An 11823-nucleotide genomic window follows, 5' to 3' on the forward strand; every position below is an offset into this window, starting at 1 on the left:
GAATGCTATGAAAACTCTGGTAAAGAGGGCCCGGCTCTTCTCAGGAGTTCAGATTATGGAAAAGTCTAGCTTTGTCAAAAGAAACGCCTCCCTAACCCTCTTTGAGTTAAAAACATCACACCCATCTAGGGATCTGAGACAGCATCATTAATATAAATAGGACTAGAATGTAGAAAGACTAAAAAAGGAGTCCCAAATATTGTGACAGATATTCTATTTCCACCATTTTTTAAAGATAGCCTCTCACAGAAAGTTAACTTCTGTACACAGAAAGTCAAAAATCAAACAATCCCCTGCTGATGGGAGAATGCTGACTCTTCTCACCCTGTGAAGGAAATGAACTTGGCTTGTACCAATCTGGGGAAATCCCCCCCCCCCTCAAACAGCAGAGGGAATCCATTTGATTCCACAATAACGGGGAACAAGCAATCCCCGGAGGGCTTCTTAGCCATTTCAGCATCCGGTTCAGTCTCTGTAATCTCTTGCAGTCATATTCTTTCCTCATCTTACATACAAGTTATGACAGAATACAAGTGGGCAACAATGAGGATCAACCATTTTTCCACTTGTTCCAGTGGCGGAAAGGGACCACTGGAAAACAGCATGGTCTCCTGATTATCAGATTATACTGTCCAAAACAGACTCAGTGAAGATCACATTTTTTATTCAGAACAGAGAAGGAATCAACCATCAAAACTGTCCCAGAAAAGCCATGTGGACATATTACATACAGAGGCATTACATGAGAAAGCAGTGTTTTCCTCGGGGCATCATAGCAGCAGATGTCACTATGTGGTGGTGGGGCTGCCATCTATGGCTTCGTCCCACAGGCCAAAGATGGACTAGTTGGGAGCTGCAGACCTAAATGTCAAATGATGGCCCCATACCCAGCCTGCCAGGCCCTGCTGAGGGAAGTCTCTTTTCCAGTCTCTCTGAGCCAGGTCTAAAGTCGTGGCATGTGCCTGGCTCCTCTGCCCACCTCATGCTAGGCTTGGCTTTGGCCTCCTTTCCCAGAGAAAAGCCATAACTGCATCAAGCAAGCAGAGGCTTTAAGGCAGTCCTTCCCACAGTATATATGCCCAGAAGGCAAGCAGTGTGCCCCCGTTCCAGCAGGTTGTCTAGAGCCATCCTGCTGTAGTTGCTGTGCTGTCTTCCAGCCAAAGGGAATGCTGCTCCCGTCACCCCCCTCCAGAAAAGAGATTATCTGGGGTGACTGAGGCACAGGGGGGAGGGAGAGAGCTTTCTTGCTTCCCACCGAAAGGGCCTCCAAAGGACCCTCCAAGACAGCACAATTTAGTGTGTAAGTAGAGCGAGAAGAAAGGCCAAGAGGAAGACAAGGAGGAAAGAGCACCCACTGCAGCAACAGGATTATGCAGCTCTTAGGTTTTCTTCTTCAACTCCTCAAACCTCCGGGACAGATCATCAAAGTCAATCTCATCTGATGCAGATGTGCTGGTGCCAGCAGAAGCAGCAGGCAGGGTATCCGGCACAGATGGCAACTCTGGCAACACAAAGCGATCGCCTGAACGGGGCATGGGGACTGGTGGCTGCCCCTTGGCTTCCGGCGTTACCCGGGGACCTGCAGCAGAGGGCGGAGGGAGAGACATCACAAGCCTTGGCCCAAACAATGCAGAAAACCATCGGCTCCTCCTCCCAGGATTACCAGGGGGTAGCAGGAACAATGCCCAGACAACAGGAGACTCATTCTGACATACCAGCAGCCTGCCTGGTATAGCAAGCTGCTGTTTTCTCTTGTGTCCAAGGCTTTAACAAGAGTGCTGTTGCTTTTGAGGCCTCCCAAGGGTTGCCTGGTGTGAGCTTCTACAGCTCTGGAGGAATCAAATTGCTGCCACTTCACCCCAAGCCAAATGCAGCAGCTCAACGTGTCTTACCAGAGTGACAAAAAAGGCCTCGGCCGGTGCTCCCTGAGCATCTTTGGACTTACCAGTCACATGTAAGGATGGCACTTCCTTGTCAGTATTCCCACCATCTACCTGAAACAGGCACAAGTGTATTTGGCAGAAGCTCATGGCATGCAGCACACGAAATACCTTTGTTTATTTGTACAGTCTGGGAGATTTCAGAAGCATATTTTTCTCCACCTCAAGTATCAAAGCCCAAAACTCTATTGCTGGGTAGGACAGAAAAGCAACGGGGAAAGAGGCTCTGTCTGTCTGTCTGTCTGTCTGTCTGTCCCTCTTCCCCCCCCCCCCCCCCGGAAAATATTTTATCACTATTGGAAGGGAGAAAAGCACGAGGGCAGGTAAACGTAGCAAATTAAAGGGGAAGTTCTGAAAAGCAACTATGGCACCCAAACAAGCAGAGAAACTATCGCACAACTAACGCTTGATCCCAAAGCCTTCGCCCAAAATCTCAGCAGCAGAAAGGAAGAAAAAGCAGCAGCAGAGGAGACTAAGAATATAATAAAACTGTCACTGGTGTGAGCTGTTCCACAGAGCTACTAGGAAGATGGCTATGCAAAGGAAGGGGGGGAAAGGAACAATGTGCCTTGGTTTTGTCCTCCCATCTCAGATTATAAATTTAGTTTCTGCCAAACGGCAGCCAGTCTGAAAGTTTGGTAGGACTTGCGGAACAAGACTTTTTTTTTAGGGTCAGCTGTGAACTGTGTTTTCATTTCATGCAATTTTAGAGGACTAGGTTTTTTTGGGTGACACTTACAGATTCATATGTTGGAGGAGCTGCTGGAATCGGAGGAGGGTGAAGGCCAGTGAATGGTTGGTAGGTACCTACGGGTAGCCCATTGAAGCTCTCCTGCAGAAATCAGAGTGTTTGTTAGGCAAAGCAGATGCAGCTCATTGAGCAAGAAAGAAAAGCTGCTGCAAACTCACATGCTAGCAACCAGATAAAAGCAAAACTATCCGCCTCCAGAGCCCTGTATGAATCAAGGTTTAGTTAATTACCATCCCCTTCGGATGTGGGTAGGAGAAAGGAGGAAGTGGAGATGGCATCGGCAAGGCTCCTTCAGGACCAGGTAGAGGGGCCATGAAGCCGCCACCGCCGCCGCCGCCGCCGCCACCTTTCTTGAAGTCATCCACAAATCCTACGTCGATCAGATCTGCTTCTACACCTGCAGGAGCCTCTGCCTGAGAAACAAGATGGCCCAATCTCACAACCAGGAAAGATACTGCTTGCATACAGTCACTTTTTCAGATTGGTGGCTAAGCAAAGCTATGATTAAATGAAAGGAAATACAATGTTTGCTTCTTTGGGGTTTTCCTGAACATTTGTGTATCTTTGCTACTGAATGTTAAGAGCTTCATAAGAAACAAAACTGATGTTTTACTTGTTTCACTCATTACCTAAGATCATCCAACATACACCACTGCAAAACAGTAGTTGTCCACATGACTCAGTAATTGGTTGTCTTACCCTTAGCTGCAGTTAGTGGGACCAAGCACTTCCTTAACCGATAACCAGTTTCTCGCATCACTATATTCTGATTTATTTTATTTATTCCTTTATGACGAATTGCTTCAGCACAGTAATAGCTGAGCTTTTCTAGTACAAACTGCCAATTTTAATCCTGCCACAATATTTCTATGGGGTTCGGATGTGGCTTTGACTTGGCCGGACCAAAATATTACGTGCATTCCTTTCCATTTTCCATCTTGTAGGCTTGCTTCGATGGATCACTCTTGCCACATGACTTAGAAAAATGGCCTGAATTTCTCATAGAATTCTGATATGAATCAGAATCTATGCTTTCCTTGATGATGTAAATAATCCCATTAGCAAACTAAATCATGACACCTAATAAGCGATTAAAATAATCTTAAGCCATAGGATTTAATTGGAATGTATGGATTCCACCAGAAGTTCTGCCCCATCTATCCAGAGTTTTTTTTTCCAGAATCGGGATTATCGACCAGCATGCAGATCCCCAAAAACTGTTTGGGTGTGGCTTTTATGTTGCAACAAATTCCTTGGGAGGAATTTTTGAAAGATAACCACTCTTACAAAAATTGTCTTCTCCAGTTCAGGGCTGGATCAGCAAATCATAAATTGCTGGAGTCCTCATACAGTACTTCAGATATTGTTTGGAACCTTCTCCAGATTGAAGTTATTTTAAGCCTTTTTTTTTTCCAGGAGGACATGGATGTATATAGTGAAAACTTCCATTGGGATGGGGTGAGCACAGGTTTTGTGACTTTTTTTAGGACAAGGCTACTCCAAAGCAGTCATGACTCACACAACTGGCTATTTAGCCAGTGAAAATTAAAAAGCTAGAATCAAATCTTGGCACTATTTGTGGATAACTAATAAAATGAAGCTCCAAAAATGAAATACAGGAAAGCTGAATTTTTCACTCTTTTTCATACAAGTGACAGCCGAGAGCAGACTGCTCACATCACACGAGTAGGAAGCTTCCACTTACCATCACCACAGAATCTGGTTCATAGGGCACATTATAGTTCTTGGCAATCTCAATCAAGTACCTCTCCACCAGGATTTTAGGAGGTGCTTCTACATTCAGTTTGTGCATTAACTAGAAGGCAAGGAGGAGGAAAAACAATCTGTTACCTCGATAGCTAAGCAGGACTGACAGTTTTTATCAGAAATCACCCAAAAAATAAAAATACAAAATTCAAAGAAGATACTTATTATCGCTTGTATGGATCACCAAAATTCCTACTCTGTAAAACTTGCTTTTGAGATATACTTTATGCCGCCACCTCGTCATCAGTAGCTCTTCCCATTCTCACCCTGTCGTTGACTGTTCCAATCTGGTTGCTTCGGCATAGCTTGCCATATTCCTTGCTGTATTTGGCACATAGCTGATCAGCAACCTAGTACAGAAATAGCACAATTAAAAACTCATTGGCTGGCCCTAAAGTGAAGCACAGAAACACCACAGCTCTTTCTTGGTTAGAAGGCCTAAGCTTAGAGGAACCAATTTTAAATCTCAAGCAAATAAAAAAAATTATCAAGGGAAATTGGGCAATAACCCAGAGTCTGTTTCCTCTCACATAGCTAGTAGTGCTACTCACAATTTTCAACTCAGCTACTTCTGACTGTAGTCGAGGAGCTGCCCAGATGAGGGTAGATACTGCTTCTGCTAGGCCAGGGTCCAGCTCTCTGTAGAAACAACATAAAGTTATGCAATTTATTATCTTATTATTTATTATCAAAATTTATATGCCGCCCAATCCCGAAGGACTCTGGGCGGCTTACAAAAAAAAGAGAAGAAAAAAAAAGACAGTTTAAAATCACAACACCACATACATTCATTCTAATCGGGGCTGGACCTCAACAATGAGGTCAACAGCCCCAGGCCTGCCGGAACAGCCAGGTTTTTACAGCTTTCCTGAAAGCCATGAGAGTGGGTATGGTCTGGATCTCTGGGGGTAGCTGATTCCAAAGAGCAGCCACAGAGAAGGCTCTCCTCCGGGGGCCCGCCAGCTGACACTGTCTGGCTGACGGCATCTGAAGGAGGCCCAATCTGAGGGATCTTACTGGCCGCTGGGAGGTATGTGGCAGTAGGCGGTCACGAAGGTACACTGGCCCTAAGCCATGTAGGGCTTTAAAGGTAATAACCAACACCTTGAATTGCGTCCGGAGACCAATTGGTAGCCAGTGCAGCTCGCGGAGGACAGGTGTAATGTGGGTGTACCTCGGTGCACCCAATATCGCTCGCGCAACCGCATTCTGGACTAGCTGCAGTCTCTGAACACTTTTCAAGGGTAGCCTCATGTACAGCGCGTTGCAATAATCCAGACTTGAGGTGACAAGGGCGTCAGTAACCATTTGAAGTGTCTCCCGATCCAAATAGGGCCACAATTGGTGCACCAGACGAATCTGGGCAAAGGCCCCCCTGGTCACAGCCGATAGATGATGTTCCAGTTTCAGCTGCAAATCCAGGAGGACCCCCAAATTGCGGACCCGCTCTGAGGGGCGTAAATTTTCACCCCCCAGGGTTAAGGATGGACTGTCTAGGCTGTCCTTCGGGGGGCAGCATCCAAAGCCACTCAATCTTATCGGGATTGAGCAGAAGTTTGTACAAACAGTTTATATCTCAAAAAGCAGATCTTCGTGTGAAAAGGTTGCCAGAACACTGCCTTTCCTCTCCCTGAAGTTTCTTTCTGCTACTCGGGTCTTACTTCATTGAATGAATGAGACCAAAGCGAGCTAAAAGCAGGTCACAATACAACTCCAAGATCTCCATGGCCTCCACCAAATAATCCTCCCGAATAATGTGCTCCACACGGATACGAGCCCGCTCATCCTTGCCAGCAGAAAGATAGTCGGCAATTTCCTTCCTGGCTTTCTGGGCCAACTCAGCTGTAAAACAGGGGAGAGGAAAGTCGCTTGGTCTGCTCTGACCCTGGGGCCTGGAGCTGGGATTCCCCCGGGCCTCGCCTTCAGGGCCCAGAGCCCTTTCCCTGGTCCGGACGGGCAAAGAGCCTCACGCCACCGCAGGGGGGAGGGAGGCCGGAAGGGCGGCAGAGGCCGCTTCGCCTCCTTCGCTTACTTTTCTTTTTCTCCAGCAACTTCAGGCGGTTGATGACGAGGCGGAGGTTGACGCGCAAGCGCTCGGCCTTGAACCCGGAGCCCAGCATCCCGGCCAGTCAGGCAACTGGTGGGGGAGGCAGAAAGCGCCGGTCAGCCGCGCCCGAGACCTGCGCAGCCCGCACCGCCCCGCCGTTTCCGGGAAGGACCCGGAGAGGCGACGCCGGTCGCTCCCGGCCTGCTTGGGCTGAGGCGCTACCCGCCGACGCGAACCCCTCGGGGCCCTGGGCTGGCTCCCCTCCCCCTCCCCGCCGGGGCTCTCCCGAGGAAAGCGGCCGGGACAGGCCGGGGGGGTCCCGCCGACGGCGCAGGGCCAGACGCCTCACCTCCGATAGGGCCGCAGCACGGAAGTACGCGGGCGGACGCCGGAAGAAGAGGAGGAGGAGGCGCCGCGCGCGGAAGGCGCCCCCTGCAGGGGAACGGAAGCAGGAAGGCTGGGGCTGTGCGCCACCGTCCTCAGTGCCCCGGCGGCTGCCTCGGCTCCCGGTGCGGAGTTCCGGCGGCGGGGACGCCTTCACGCCTGCCCCGCCTGGGGCGCTGTGCTGCGCCGGTGCCCTCCAGTAGATGCTGCGGCGGCGGGGGCGGCAGCCGGAGGCGCTCGAGCGCCGCCGAGGAGAGGTAGCAACTCCCTCCGGCTGCTCGCGTCGCGCCGGCCTCCCCGCGCCCTACCCGAGCGCCTGGCGGCGGCTGCGCTTCCACCGAGCCGAGGCCGCGTCCCGCCAGCGGAGGCAGGATCCAGCGCGGCGCGCGCCCGGCAGACGGCGGGTCCCCGTGCACGAGCCGGGCGCTCCCGCCGCCGCGCCGCCATCTTCTGCTGGCGCCCCGCCGGGCGGCTCTTTGTCCGCCGCTGCTGCCACGCCACGAGCCCAGCCCGGCGACGGAGGGCGGCGGCGGTGGTGGCCGCCGCCAGGTGAGGGCCGAGCCGCGGCGGGGTCCCGAGCGGGGCGGGCGGCGGCCCCGAGCGGCGCGGCGTGACGCGGGGCTCTTCTCTCCGCAGGGGCGCCCCCGCGGGGGGGAAGCCATGTCCCGCCGGAAACAGGCCACCCCCAATAAAGTGCGCTGTGAGTAACGGGCGGGGCTGCGGGAGGGGGCCCGGCCAGCGCCCGCCTTCCGAGCCGGAGCAGCGCCCGTGGCCGCGGCGGCGCTGGCGGGAGGGCGGGTACGGCCGGGCAGCCCCTCCGCGTCCGCTTCCCGGGGGCCGCGGAGCCTCCGGGCCGGGTGGGCTGTCCGGGTGACGCGCCCTGCCGCTTTTGTCCGTAGGGGAGCAGGTCTTGGCCGGGCTGGAAGAGCACAAGCGGCGGGCCGCCATGAGGAAGAGCCTCCCGGGGCTGCTGGGCGTCCAGCCTGCCGTCGCGGGGCAGGAGCTGCCGTCGCCCCCGCCGGGGAGAGCCTCCAGCAGCAGTGAGTTGCCTCCGCTTGGGGAGGGGGCGCGCAGGGATAGCCCGCGGGAGGGGGGGGCTGCGCGCTCGCGGCCCTCCCTTCCGAGCCTCGGCTTGCGTTGCAGGTGAGAGCGAGGAGGAGACCACCCAGGACGAGGCCTCTTCTCCGGCTTCTGAGGAGGACGGGACAAGGGGGGCTGCCGTGAAAAAGGAGCAGGGGTCGTCGGAGCAGCCTGGGGAGGGCAACCCCGGGATCGAAGCGCAAGAGGCAAGTGCTCCTCCCCTACCTGTCGCCAGGTTGTGGGGAGGCCAGGGGGGGGGGTTAGTGGTCTTGCTTGAGAATGTGCAGTTGACCACAGATGAAGTGTCTTTTCTTCTGTTCTTACAACGGCCTGACTTTCCTGTGTGGTTACTTAGCTCAGACCGTTTTAGGAGCCGCCATGATTCTGCCTGTTTTTTCCATCAATATTCTCTCTTGTAGTTGGGATTCAGCACTAACCCAGATGCCTTGATGGGACTCTCCCGCTGTCCTCTTTGTCAACTGGAATGTGGCAGCAGGGAACAGCTTGTGACTCACGTGTACCAGGTATCTATCTGGAGGGGTGCCTGGGGCCATTCTGCCAGCTGACTGCCCCGCCCTTGCTTCTCTCCAGGCTTTCTCATCCTGGTTGGGAAAGATGTTTGTGGGATGCCACTTCGCCAGCCATCTCAGGGAATGCCTTGTGGGTGTTTCTCCTCCAGTCCCAAGGAAGAGGGATTTCTTCCATGGCTTGGCTTCAGCCTGCCCTTGTAGGGACAGGGCAGTTGAGGCCTTCACCTCACAGCCTGGCCTCGTTTGCAGCACACAGCGGCTGCAGTCAGTGCCAAGAGCTACCTGTGTCCTGTCTGCAGCCGAGCACTCAGCTCCCCAGGGTCGCTGGGTAGGCACCTCCTCATCCACTCAGAGGACCAGCTGTCCAACTGTGCAGTATGTGGGGCGCATTTCACCAGCCACGCCACTTTCAACAGGTGAGGAACTGCGGCAAAAGGAAGTCGGAGGTCTTATTCTGGAGGTTCCTGGCCCAGAGGTTGCTATAGGATATCCTAGTAGAGCCTTGGTGGAGGGTGGAAAAGCAGCTTCGCCCGAGAGATCTTTCCCCTCAGAGATTCATGGTCTTTCCCTGGAGGACATGCAAGCTGGCTCAGGAGAGTCCTCCTTCTTGCCTTCGCTGATTCTTTCTCTCTTGTAGTGAGAAAGTGCCGGAAGTGCTGTCTGGAGATTGCCTGCCTGCTCCTCCCCAAGAGGGCTCTTCTAGCACTGAAGAGAAAGCTGCTGCTCTCGGCCCTGCTGTGTATCCTGCTGGCCTCCTCCTCGTGTGCAACAGCTGTGTGGCTTACCGCAAACTTCTGGAGGCTCAAGCCCCAGGGGTGCGCAAGTGGGCCTTACGGAGGCAGAACGAGCCTCTAGAAGCAAGGCTGCAGCGCCTAGAACGAGAACGTACAGCCAAGAAAAGCCGCCGGGACAGTGAAACACCAGAGGAACGGGAAGTGAGGCGCATGCGGGACAGGGAGGCTAAGCGCCTACAGCGAATGCAGGAGACAGACGAGCAGCGAGCACGGCGCCTGCAGAGGGATCGCGAAGCCATGCGTCTCAAACGTGCAAACGAAACCCCCGAGAAGCGGCAGGCTCGCCTCATCCGAGAACGTGAAGCAAAGCGACTCAAACGGCGGCTAGAGAAAATGGACATGATGCTGCGTGCTCAATTTGGCCAGGACCCCTCGGCAATGGCAGCACTGGCTGCTGAGATGAACTTCTTCCCGCTCCCTGGGGGAGGCATGGAATTGGACAGCCAGCTGCTCAGCAAAATGTCCTTTGAGGAGCCAAGCCCCAGCACGCTGCCTTGAACCGTTCCCCTGTGAGCTCTTTGGATTGGATCTTTTTACTGTGCCAGTGGACCTGGAATGTGGCCTGCAAATTGCTTCTGTTCTATGGGTGCTACAGGTTACAATGGAAATGGTGGGTTGCCGGGAGATAATAAATTGCCTGTATGTGTTCCATGCTTCTGGTCTTGTGTGCTGGTTGCATTAGTCTGTGGAAGGAAGCCGAGAGCTCTTGGGAGGCTCAAGACTACATCTCTCCTCCTCTTGGCTGCACACCATCAGTAGTCTTTCACATCTATAGTATTACAGGAAAAAACACTACCTACCATATGGGTTTTTTTTAAATCCCACCTTGCAAAACAGAGGCAACTCAAGGCAATGAGCATACAATATTCCTATTTTCCTGGCAACCCTGTGGGTTGGGCCAAGAGTGACTGGCCCAAAGTCATCCAACCAGCTTTTAATTTTGATACATCATGACATCAGAACATTTTTCCCCCAAAGACTTCATTGCTGCCTACCAAGTGCTAGCCTGCAGCTTACTTTTTTGTGATGCATGTTCCTTTATTGACAGTCAATTCTGAAAGAGGCAAGTAATCCACGGCACTTCAGGATCTTCACGGGCAGTTCTAGGGCTGGCCTCTATTCCTATTCCTAGATTGTCTTTTTATTTAATTGTAGCCAATTGACTTTGATCAGAGTTTGCAGAACATTTCCTTTTTTCAGTTATTGGAGTAATATCAACAATGTAGCACAGATGCTTGGCGTTTCTTCCTCCAGTTTTAAAACTCATCTTCCAATCTGATCTTCAATAAATATCCAGCATATAGGTTGAATTAGGGAAGAGTATACAACCTTGTTGGTCTCCTTGACATGTAGCCAGTCTCTCTCCACATTCTTTCAGGAATGTGGCTTCCTGTAAATTTCATGTGAAGACTAAGATGTTCTGGGATTGCCATTTTCCTAAGCACCCTTGTTTAACATAGCCAAAGGCTTCCCTATAATCAATTAAGCACACCCCTTTTTAATATTGATTCCTCAGTTATTCAATATGGATCTGCAATGCCTTGTTCCTCTGCCTTTTCTAATGTAAGCTTGAACATCTGACATTTCCCACTCCATTCTGTGCTAGATTATCTTAATTATTTTGTTAAATGTGAAATTAAGAATAATGTGCAACAGTTTGCACTATCTTTGGTGCTGGTGTGTAGAATGAACTCATTCAGCCTGGTGTTCACTGTGGCATTCTCCAAATTTGCTGTAGTTCAATTAAAATCTTTAGTAATTGCTCCCAATTTAAGTCATCTAATCCCTAGCAACTTAATCATTAAATTTATATTGCTCCCTCTTCGCCCATGGCTACTCAAGGCGGCTTACAGAATATTAAAAAAAACACTTTAGCACTAGAGCTTCATATAAAGAATATCTTGTCAGATGGTAATTATCCTTACCAAATAGAATCTCCTTCCACTTTTGCTAAATTATTTACTGTTTGTCAACTGCATCTTTAAGCAAACCAATTTGAGATTGAAACTTTGAGGTAAGAGATCTTTTGGAAAACATTGTTTTTACATGTCTGTTTCATCTTCACAGATGTGATACTGCTAATTGCTCCCTACAATTCTCTTAAATTCTTTCATGAACTCTCTCAGGTTCAGATTCTCTTGGCAATTTCCACTGTCTACTGACATTCATCTTCTGTTGTTTAATCTTTGGCAGGTTTTTTTTCACATTAATCCTTAACAACTGACTTCATTACAAAGTTCCCCTATCTTCTGGACAGGAAGGTCTTCAAAACAATACCTCATGTTCTCCTTGAAAAGTGTGGATATATGAATAGTAAGCATATGTTCTCTTTAAGGTACGACCAGATAGTCAAACTGTCTAGCATGTTTTGGTTCACAATCCTGGGATTTAAGCCATTTGGTTTTTCTTTTGAATCCTAAATGCTTTGACATTAGCTACAGTCTAAAAAATCCAAACATGGCATGGACCAACTTCAATCTCTGACAGTCTTTTAAAACAACTGAGTTTTGCTGCCTATAAGAAAAATCCC

The 11823-nt window shown here is 50.8% G+C and overlaps 2 protein-coding genes across 4 annotated transcripts; one reads left to right on the top strand and one right to left on the bottom strand.

Moving 5' to 3' along the window:
- Nucleotides 1–647: 647 nt before the first annotated feature.
- Nucleotides 648–6913, bottom strand: IST1 (IST1 factor associated with ESCRT-III). The gene is made up of 10 exons (XM_087729403.1): nt 6855–6913; nt 6491–6595; nt 6120–6300; nt 5010–5097; nt 4725–4808; nt 4397–4507; nt 2922–3104; nt 2680–2772; nt 1946–1994; nt 648–1579 (listed from the first exon to the last, which is right to left on the bottom strand). The coding sequence occupies exons 2-10, from the start codon at nt 6576–6578 to the stop codon at nt 1380–1382; spliced, it is 1077 nt and encodes a 358-aa protein (XP_087585529.1). The 5' UTR covers nt 6579–6595; nt 6855–6913; the 3' UTR covers nt 648–1379.
- ZNF821 (zinc finger protein 821) lies at nt 6904–9946 on the top strand. Of its 3 annotated transcripts, none has more exons than XM_087729401.1 (7): nt 6909–7146; nt 7526–7589; nt 7789–7929; nt 8033–8175; nt 8389–8493; nt 8749–8915; nt 9137–9946. In XM_087729401.1, exons 1-7 carry the CDS (start codon nt 7093–7095, stop codon nt 9789–9791), a joined length of 1329 nt encoding a protein of 442 aa, XP_087585527.1. In that variant the 5' UTR covers nt 6909–7092; the 3' UTR covers nt 9792–9946. The 3 variants fall into 3 exon arrangements, with proteins under 3 accessions (XP_087585526.1, XP_087585527.1, XP_087585528.1); XM_087729402.1 differs by lacking the exon at nt 6909–7146 and adding an exon at nt 7308–7438; XM_087729400.1 differs by lacking the exon at nt 7526–7589 and having other exon boundaries at nt 6904–7438.
- Nucleotides 9947–11823: the final 1877 nt, after the last annotated feature.

The sequence above is a fragment of the Thamnophis sirtalis genome, unplaced genomic scaffold (assembly GCF_051295495.1).
Source record: "Thamnophis sirtalis isolate CommonGarterSnake01/CBP01778 unplaced genomic scaffold, rThaSir2_p1.2 scaffold_14, whole genome shotgun sequence".
NCBI lineage: Eukaryota > Metazoa > Chordata > Lepidosauria > Squamata > Natricidae > Thamnophis > Thamnophis sirtalis.